This window comes from Halyomorpha halys, unplaced genomic scaffold (genome assembly GCF_000696795.3).
Source record: "Halyomorpha halys isolate HHAL.00 unplaced genomic scaffold, Hhal_1.1 Scaffold421.1, whole genome shotgun sequence".
NCBI lineage: Eukaryota > Metazoa > Arthropoda > Insecta > Hemiptera > Pentatomidae > Halyomorpha > Halyomorpha halys.
The window spans coordinates 1,023,918-1,034,923 of record NW_027109834.1 but is presented as its reverse complement, the minus strand read 5'-3'; the positions used below and the strand labels follow the sequence as shown (position 1 = coordinate 1,034,923).

Sequence of the window (11,006 nt, the reverse complement as noted above, 5' to 3'; positions counted from 1 at the left end):
TTTTTATATAGTAATGATAATAATTTTTTTATACTATTTTTTACCTTTCTTGATCGCCACCCAGACTATCTTTCTACAATCTATTTGTTTCCAATGTTTGGCTCCACATTCAGGAATCATTACTAATAATATACCGACCACACTGCCCATCCTGTAATGATTTGGGATCATATTTTTCCAGACAGGACATGAGTGTGGGGCTACTTCTATTCATTGTATAATGATAACAGAAATCAATCAAAATCAATTAATCGCAAATTTTATTTGTTCTGATGTTTATATGAATTGTTTGTACTTCTTGCTATTTATAAATAAAAAAATAATAAAATCAGCCATTTATAATTTTTTTCCTCATTAGTCATAACTTCTTTCTTTGAACTAATAAATATCAAGGTCAGATTCATATTAGGAAAACCTTTAATCAACTAATTTAATTTAAAAATAAAATAAAATAGTAACTTTCAGTCTCCACTTCTTTAATAATTTATGGAGTAATTTTTTTTATCAAATTAAAATTTAAAATCTTAAAAGTAATATTATTTAAATATTTTTAAAAACAAAAATGAATGAAAATGTTATTATTTAAATTATAATTGTTAGTAGTTCAAATCTGATTTAGGTCCATTCTTTGGTCTTAACTAAAATTTCAATCTAGATTAATCTAAAGGTATTATATTGTTATCAATGTTGATTAATATTAAAAATAATACTTGGCTTTGATAAATTGTTTATGTTATTACTGCCTTATGTAGACCACAGCTTTCAATTTCCTCAAGAGATAAATAAATTCTGAAGAGCCATTGATCTACATGTTATGGGCTCCGCTAAGCAGAATTACTTGTTAGATTTATACATAATATTTTTTTTAATTAGCAGTAATAATTCATTTTATAGCAATAGAAGTATTTATTTTATTTAAGGTATTAGTCTTAACATTCTTGGCATAATTGTAGCATTGTTTATTTCAGTATAAGTTATAAATTCATAATCAAGAACTAGAACATTCTTGCACCATTTTATTCATAAACTTTGTGATCATATAAATTTTGTAACTATTATGGTTAATTGACATTTTAAAAAAATATATAAATATATTGGTAAAAAAAATTGGTTTGTAAAATTAAAATTTGAATACTCCATCACATGACTTATCTGCCAATATTGGTTTCTAAATTTTTAATATTCTAATATGGTAAATAAAACTCACTCAAAGAACCATTATTCCAAATCTCAGTTTAGTCAATGCTCAAAATCAGATTAAAAAAAAACAAATAAATAAACAATTCATGTTCCGATGCAAATAACTAATTTAGCTGTAGAGCCTTATTGTTATTATTTACATTGTATTAAAAATAAATAATTTAACTTTATATATGTAAATTTTTTTTCCAAGTTCACTATAAAATGAATTATACCTAATTTAAAGAAGCCAGAAAATTCATCTGCTGTTTACCATTTGCAAGTGGGGAGTGTGAACTGCTCACAGGTATTCCCATCAGTCAATAAGCACATTTCAGTTGCTGCTCTGCAGTGGCATGTATACCTGTCTTATTCATGCACAATGGCACACATTGTATAAACATGTAGGTTTTTATTTTATTCATTTTTAACCTTGATCCACAATTTTTGTTTTATTCCTTCTAAATATTTGAAAAATAGGCTACATTAATTTGAACAATTCTAAGTTCAGTCATTTTGTACTATATGATAATAAAACAATTAGTATCACAAAAAAAATTTATAAAAATAATAAAATAAATACTTTAAATTTTATTTTACAATATTACACTGTTGGATTTTTGTTCATGAGTTTGTGTTTATAACTTACCTGGTAGAGTCATAAGAACATTTACTATTTATCATTAAATTTTATAGTTGTAGGTAGTATAATTGAAATTTAATTATTTTCTACTTTATTTGCCTTAATTCTATTCCCCCACAAGTTGTTGGGCAGTTGTAGATTCCCTTCCTTAGAAAAATATTCGTCTTCAACAGATCTCACATAACTTACAGAGAAACCTCAATATTTCAAAAATCCTTTGAAAAAAATTCAATAAATAGCAAAATTAAATTTTTTCGTACCTGACAAATATCAATGAATGGATTTTGTGTATGCATTTTATCCTTACATTTTCATTCATTTTACTTAAAAAATAATGAATAATATTGTTTCTTGTTTAAATTGTTATGTATGTACATCCTCATATTATATGTTTAATCTTAAGATTTTCTTGAGTATTAAGTTTCATTGGATCTACAAACAAATTTTTGTTTGTTTTTAGTAAAAAATGTAGATTCAAGAGATTTTTGATGCATGGAAGTTCTGTTTATAATGGTTTGAATATCTTCCTTGTTATGAAATCTGTCTCACTAAATTATTTAGATCATCATTGAATGGTGTATTCGTCCCATTAAGGTTGTGACTAAATTTGGTGTAATTAAAATAGTGTAATGTTTTCCAGACAAGACTATTACCTGTTTAAGATATATGTTTCTGCTGTGTATACATTTTTTTAGTTTTTAAAAAATGTTGTCCTTATATGATTGCAATGTGATTACATTACTTGAAAAATATTTGTATAAAAGCTACATGAGCCTGTAACATCTCACTCACTGACTTATTGATCATAGTGCCTCAAAAACGACAATGCCTATTAAGTTGCTGGTAAAATATCTTTTGTGTGTTTTGATACTTGAGGATTGGCTGCCCTAAGACCAGTTTAGGAATCTATTTAAATTTTCAACGATAGAAAGTTTATATAATGCCACTTTCACTCTTGATTTTGAATTTTGAAAATCATAAGCCAACTTCCATAATGGGAAAATCAAGGTATTTGTTTATGTGTATGCCACAATAAGTTATCAAAAACATTGTTTATCAAAAAGGACTGTAATGGTCCTATTCTGTTCTTTGTTGGTAAGTAGTGAGGGTATTCTTCAAAAACATATTTAATTGTGAGAATGAACAGGCAATATTACTAATTTGAGGTAGCAATTTTCTAGTCAAGTGAGAATGGGTGAGGACAGTATGGCCTACTCTCAAGCGGGTCAGAGCAACTTCCTCCCTGCAGCCGCTGCAGTAGAATGTCAACCATGGTTTTATTATATTTTGATTTCTTTTAATTTACTCGGAAAACTTTCATCCCATGTGGGCTGCCATCTTTCCGATATTTTTATTTTAAGAGTTCTAATGAGTTCTGGTGGGGTAATAATATAGGTAGAGAGCATGAGTGTCTCTGTGGCAGCTTTGTGAGCTTGTTGGCAACAATGCTAATGTGTTTTGGGATCCATATGAAATTTATGGACTTACATTGATCTGATAGTTTTAAGATTAAAGATTGGATGCTCCTAAAATTATTACAATTTTCTTTTGTGTTATTGAAAAGCAAAAGTAGAGGGCTGATGCTATCATGTAGAGTTCAGTGGTATATATTGAACATAATATATATAATTTAAATTTATGGATTGAATTGCGGGTAACAAAAAGCGAGGAGGTTGAGCTTTCTAATTTGGAACCATCAGTGTATATCAATAAATGTTCTGGATTATTTTCAAGAAGACATGACTACCATTCTTTATACTCAACAGATGTGGTGTTATTTTTGTGCATAAGAGACTGATGTAACATTGTTTTAGAGTCCAAGGTGGGTTATGAGCTTCAGGTTTTAGTGACGGAATTGCTTTAATTAAGGGCTGAGATAGCCAAAGTGATTCTCTCTGCCCAAGAAAGTGTTGGGTTTTGGTTTCTCCCAAAAAGCTATAGAGACTTTATATCGGAAAATATGTTTGTGTGTGGGGTGATGTCTGCTGAAATAATTAGGAAACTAGATTTATTGCCAGTTTTTGTCTCTTAAATGAAAGGGGAGGTAGACCTGCTTCAGAGTAAATGCTCAGCATGGAACTGGTCCTGAACGAGCCAATTGCAATCCGGATTGCTTTATGATGTACTGAATTGAGCTTAGCAAGGGTCCGGCGACGGGTAGAGCCATAGATACAAGACCCATAATCCAGCTTAGCACAAACCAATGTAGTATAGTTTTAACATGGTGATCCAAAGCCCACAATTTACTTCTAAGAAACTGGAGTATATTTAATTGTTTGGTTGTGGCTGACCTTAAAGATTTAATTTTGGTTCTTAATTTAATTTTCGGTCAAATATAAGGCCTTAATGTAATCCATGTATTTATATGTTCTTAAATCTAAGGGACAAGTTCTTTTCTAACAATTCACAATTTTTTCCTAATTGATCAACTAATAGTCTTTGTAGAATTTTATTGGGAGAGAGTAACTTAATAAGATTCTCTTGTAAAATTATTTTTAGATATTAAAAAAAAATAAATTGTAAAATATGAGTCAACATTTCTTTTAATGTACATGGTACACTACCAAATTGTGGTGTGTAATTAGGCCATTCAGACTTTCTCGTGAACTCAGATTCAAACTTATAGGCAGTTATGCACTACACATTTTGTGTTTGACTAAGCACCAACAAATGACAAGTGATATACTGAGAAAATATTAAAATATTTTTGTAATTAGTTATCACCACAGAACACTTCTAAAAATATAACCACAGAACAAAATCTTATAAAGTATCCTATTAATGTATGTGTGTATGTGTATATGTATTTATTTATAAACATAACAAAAAATTATACAAAGAAAATAGAACATGTGATATTATGTTTATTACTATTATTCAAGTCTAATGGGTTTTTAAGCTGTAGTTTCTTTATTTAAATATGTTAATAAGATGAAATGGTTTGGACAAGATTTGCTAAATCCTATTCGTAAAAGAGAATCTTTGTAGGTATGCTTCATGTACAGCTTTCTAATTTAAATTCCAATTGTTCTTCATATAAAAAAATCTTCCAAGTATATGGTTCAATATTTTTATTTATTTATTTTTTTCTCACTTTGTTTTGTAACCCAGAAATTATTATTTTTCTAATTAGTTCTATTGTGTACATAATTACCCATGTTTCAATGTTAGTTATTTTGTATAGGGTTAGTTTGAGAAGTATAGGTGTATCATAAATAAGTTTTTCATATGGGTAAACAAAAATAATTAATGTACTCTGATAACATTTATACCGCAAGTAGACTTTGTCTAAACTAATCCCCGATTTTTGTTCAACTTAGAACTTAGTAATGAGTAACTGTGTATAAGTAAAATTCAGTTTATTAATAAGAAATAGAATCAGGTTATTAAAATTTAAACGCCTAGCCATATACATATATCAGTTAATTAAAAACATAAGAAAAGGAAAAAAAAAATTAAAAACATATTTTTAATGAATTTAAATAAATTTGCATGAGTATATTAGTAAATGGTACCGAAACGCATCTGAGCATATATAAATAGTATCAAAAACACATCTGAGTACATGTAGGCAATGTTCCCAAGGACAAGAAATTAACAAACATATTAGCCATTATGAATATTTCTTATACTTGATGAAAATCCAACAGTAGTGTTAATTATATTTATAGTTAATTATCAATATAATTAACACAAAGATAAATCAATTCAAAGTTCAAATGATTGAAAGTTTACCACCCCTTTATAATCTATTAATTCAATTCAAGTTAAAAATAAGATAAGCTGAGAAAAAAATCTATTACAATTAGGTTGACCATCACCAGCTTGATAAAGCTAAATTTAACAGAATTCCCATCTCTGTTTTTAATAAAACAGTAATGAAACAAAGATCATTATAAATTATAGGATTTTACAGAAACAAGGTCTAATAATAGCCCTGTGTACAGCGAACTATTACATAAACATGATGTATGTAGTTATTTTATTAAATTATGTTGGCATCTATCCTGTAATACTTTCAGTAAACTACTTTAATCATACAAGCATTTTTAATACTCTATATATTTTTGTTTCTTTACTATCAAAGGTTGAGAAACTTTGTATTCTACATCTAGAAATGAAAAAAAAAAATATCTCCTCACAATAGAAAATTTTCAGTGACATTTTATGTTTTACATAGACATCAAGGAACAAATTTGGTTCCCTTAGACTGTTTCGAAATTAGTGTTGAGGAATAATTGATCAAATCGTTAATCTAGTCAAATGAAATTTTCAGGGATTGTGCTGGTAGGAACCTAGTTGGTCTCATGCCAATTTAATCGGATTCCTGTGTACTACTTTTAATTTGGGGATTAAAATACAAATTGTGCGTAAATTTATTTATTGTGCACAAATTTATTTGTTTTCCTTCACACACTTATATTTCAAAAAGCCCATCTAATGTGGCCTTAACTTTGATGGAAGTTAAAGATGTGGTAGTATTGACTTAGTTTAGAATAAATTTTAGCAAAGTTCATCCACTTCGTTTGCTTACACATCTGCAAACCTATTTTTGTTTGACACACCAATATTTTCAAAACTCTTTGTTCTATTTAGCTCAATGTTGGACAAAAATTAGAGATTAGTGTAGACATGATCTTACTCATAGTATAGATGTTATCAAATTTATTAATTATTTTCAACATTATTTCAACCATGAGTTACTGTAATACACCAGGTATATATCCACCTTAAATAAATAATTTCAGTTTCCTACAAATTCCAGAATATAATTGTATAACAGAAAAACCTGTTTTGGCACATGGCACTTAATGCTAGCTTTTAAGACATCTTTGTTTTTGATTTGTGTTAATTTCACTTGTGATCACTTTGTAATCTTCACACTGATTTACGATACAAGATTTACTAAGTAGATTGGTTCAAATTATATCATAAAGGTGCAAGATCAAGGCAATATAAGGGATGAGATAATGAAATGTTATGAACTTTTTGGTCGATGTCAGATTTGATAAGTAAGGCCATTCATTATACTTTATAAAATGAAGTTGTTTCCAGTTCATTAATACTGTGTATCGATTGGTCAATATTGCATGTAGTCAGTTTAGCTGTCCACAATAGATCTGGGAATTCATGAACTGTTTATTTGGAATAAATTGATTGTAAATTATGACATTATACTTTCAACTTTTAAATTTTATTCCACTTTTATAAAATATTCATCCTTTCTTCCTCCCCTACTCCTCCCAATTTTCTTGAGATGCTGGTTTGTGCTGAGCTCTAGCTGAGATGATAGTTGACTTTAGTTTTGTTCCAGTTCCCTAGCCTCGATCTTGGTTTCCAAATTCCAATTAGCCTTTGTCTACAACTGAAATACATCCTTTCTAACCTCGTGCTCATAAATTTTTGAAACCGTCAAATTTTAATTTCTTTACTCATCTTTAATAAACAAGAAAGGAAAATCTGAAACAGTGAGATTAAATGATTTAATTTAGTATTATTTACTGATTAGTAAACCTTTACAAATAAACTTAAAAAAGTATTTACAAATTTTATCATTTGATTGAATGTTTTTTATTTATAATAAATAATAAATCTAATGATTTTTTTTTTTTTAGGATGGCAATGTTTTTAATGAAAATGAGAAGTTTCCACAAGCAGTTGTACAACCACCGACGCCAACATCTCCATCAGAACATTTGGCCTCAGATCCTAGCGATAGTTCACCAAGTGAATCCGAATCTGAAAAACATGGTAAATAATGAATAAATAATAATTATTTTTTACAAGTATATGTAGTTATTTGAACTTGGAACTTAATAAATAATAATAATAATAAAACAATAGCATTCAACTGATTCTGTTGATAAATTTTAAAATATGTCTCTTTAACAATCTTATTCCTGAACTGTAACCACATCATTCTTTCTGATTCAACTAGTGAGTCAATTATCCTAAGATAATGTGCTAATTGAATTTTCATTTCCAAGATTTATTATTGTAGACATCACTCCATTGTTTTGTATTTTACAGTTTTTTTTTTTTTTTAATTCTCAATAGTAATATTTGAAGAACATATAACTTTTTATAGTATTTTTTATATAATATAAGCAAAGACTACATTGGTCATGTTATTGCCTATTTCAGTTCATCATAAATGATCATTTTTATGTCAAAACTTGCAAATCTACAGAATCGAATTTAGAAAATGATAACACACTGTAGTATTAAACAAAAAATGTCAAAATTGTTCCAACTCTTCCATTTAAACTATTCTAGTTTTTCAAAATTATACTATATAATTTACTAATACTATTACTTAAAAATTTATTTATTTATATATTTTGACACATTTATAATAAACATTTATTTATTTGTAAATCAAATAATTATTTACAAAATGTTAGGAAAAAAAAGGAACTAAATTTAATATTGATATGTAATGGGAGGCACCAGCTAGAAATTTTAGCGCTAAGTAATTTCTTTTGTCGGCTTGCCAAAGATACTGCCGGACCTAGGCAGAAACCCGTCGGCGAAACATCTAAAGAAATGTACAGAGATATATAGATAACAGAGGGTATGCACCCCCTGGGGACGATTTACTGTGTTGACAGAGATAAACAAATAAACAGCCCTTATCTTACACATGGCCACTTTAAACACCTCATGGAAAATAGAGTCAAAGAAGAAAACCGCCTTAATTGAAGACAAATAAACACTCCTTATCTCACACGGAACCACTCTAAAAACCTCGGGGATAATACAGTAAGCTGCCTTAATTTAAACATAAAAGGTAGGAATAAGACCGACTTTCGCCGAAGGTCATTGGACCTTCTCACCCTCTCTGAACATAGCCAAACCCAATCAAAGAACAGAAATCAAAAGGAGGAGTCAGAAGGAGAGGGGAGAAAATAAGCAAAAAGGGCAGGAGGAAGACAGTCTGAGAGAATCGGACGGAGGAAGACAGTCTGAGAGTTGAAGACAATCTGAGGGAAGATCAGGGGAAGACCAGTTGGAGGCAAGAGAAGGAAGTCACACCTCACGGAGATCCAGCAGCGGCAGCTGGGAGGCTGCAGAGCATAGCGGATATGGACGCTCTGCCGCGACAACCGTTAAGCCGGCCGACGTACCAAAATGAGTAAGACAATTTCCGTTATAATTTGAATGGGAATAATAGAATTAGTAACTTAGAGTCAGTATAAATATCCAAGATCCCAACTGGTATTTCTCAATTCATAATATAATAATTAAAGTATAAGAAAACAGGTCTACCATGCTCTCTCATAATATTATTCTTTCTAATGTATATATAATTGTAAATATAAAATATGTAACAAAGACTTTACTTTATAATTAAGAATCCCTGCATATCACTTCATATATAATAGCATAGTAAATTGGTGAACACGATACTGTTGGAAAGGAACTCTGATGATTAATTATAGATATTCATATCTAGCATAACATGGCGAGGGGGTCCATGGTTTCTAATGTTTGAATTACATATAGCACATACTTTGTCAGCCGGTTCCCATCAGGAACCGATAGAGATACATAAAATAAATATAAATATATAAATACAAATACATTAATATATTAATAAATTTCAATATAATACGTGTATGGGGAACCCCTTGTCGGACTTAGAAACCCCGTACACGGCAATATATTTAATTTATTATATTTATTTAATTAATTATTTAAAATATTAATAGATATTATAAATCGTATATTTACTGCTCAGCTTCTGGATCTGATAAATCCTTAATTTATCCGTTTTTTTACTTTAAATTGTTTAAAATGGAGGAAAATAAATTTATAGTAGAATATTTTAATATTAAATGCCATTTTGTTTACTTATGTCATTACTTAAAGAATAAACCCAACATAAAATTGTTTTTAAACTTCTGCTTTTATTTTATTGATAATGGTTTTTTTTTTGTTTTTGGTTACTTTTAAGGTACATTAATCACTTGCCCCTGCCTCCATGAAGGTAGACTCTTGGTGCACATGCAGGTATCGATACATGTTGATCAGCTGTTTACTCATCTTTTCACCAATTCTAAATTCGCCTTTGATCTTCACGAGACTAGGAAAAGCACTGGTGAGATATGAATTACCTCCTTAGTGAATATTTTTATTTTGTTATTTAATATTATCTTTGTGTTCCAAATAGTAATTCTAGAGGTGGGGTTAAGGTTGACGTTTTCTATTTTGATTATTGCTGATATGTGCAATCATATAAAAATATCTCTCTCTCTCTTTGTCACCCACAAAGATAGCTTATTTTTAAAATGTATATTTTAGTTCTGCTAAAATAATTAATAATTCTAATCTTTAGTTAAAGTGATAGAGATTTATTATTTTAAAATTAAATGTTTAAATATTAGTTTATGATATTGTGATAAGGGGCCAGGATGACCAAGTGGGCTATGGAGCTTTTATTTTTACAGGTAATGAAAGTTATGCAACATTGAGCATGTTCAATACTTGGATGGGTAATCTTTTAGAATAGGTGATTACTCATATTGAAAAGCTAAGCTTAGCCCTTCCTCCTTTTAGGTTTCATGAGGCTTGTGAGGAAACTCACTCCAACCAGGCATAAGACCGATGACCCTTGCACGTATTGGGTGTATTAATTGAGAATCGTATCGTATTAGTTCTTGTGTGCCTGCTGATGCTGAGCAGCAATAATCCATGGATTTAAACCAATTTGTCAGTGTCCTTGAACCCAAGTGAGTTGGTAGGATGGTCACTGATCACTTGTCATTGGTCCCAAATTGGTTATGGAACATTGCTGGCCTGCTGCTACACCATGGATTGTAATGAAATTAGCCTCCAGGCTATGCCTTCTCTTCCTATAATATATGTAAGAAGATCACATTGCAAGGCCAAAGATCTGGTATATGGTGCCATGCTAAAAGAAAAAAATATTGTATTAAACCTTAATTAATAATTGCTTTATTTTACATAATCATGTTGACACATACAATGGCATTGCATTTAACTATGAAATTCTATATTTTTCAAAAAATAATTTGTAATTCTCCTTAATCAATTATTTTAATTATCCTAATTAGATTCCAAAGAAGTGTGGAACATTAAATCCTAAATAACTAAAATTATCTTTTATCTGAATAAAGACATACATTAATTCTTGTGTGTATATATATATATTTATATATAT

At 29.2% G+C, this 11,006-nt stretch overlaps 1 protein-coding gene across 1 annotated transcript in view; it reads left to right on the top strand.

The window, feature by feature from the left end:
* The window catches only part of LOC106682515 (protein Aster-A), a 33,426-nt gene that overhangs the window by 8,431 nt on the left and 13,989 nt on the right, over positions 1-11,006 (top strand). The window contains exons 7-8 of the mRNA XM_067048003.1: positions 7,438-7,573; positions 9,780-9,923. Of these exons, the coding sequence (XP_066904104.1) occupies positions 7,438-7,573; positions 9,780-9,923 (280 nt within the window). The remainder of the gene's footprint in view (positions 1-7,437; positions 7,574-9,779; positions 9,924-11,006) is intronic.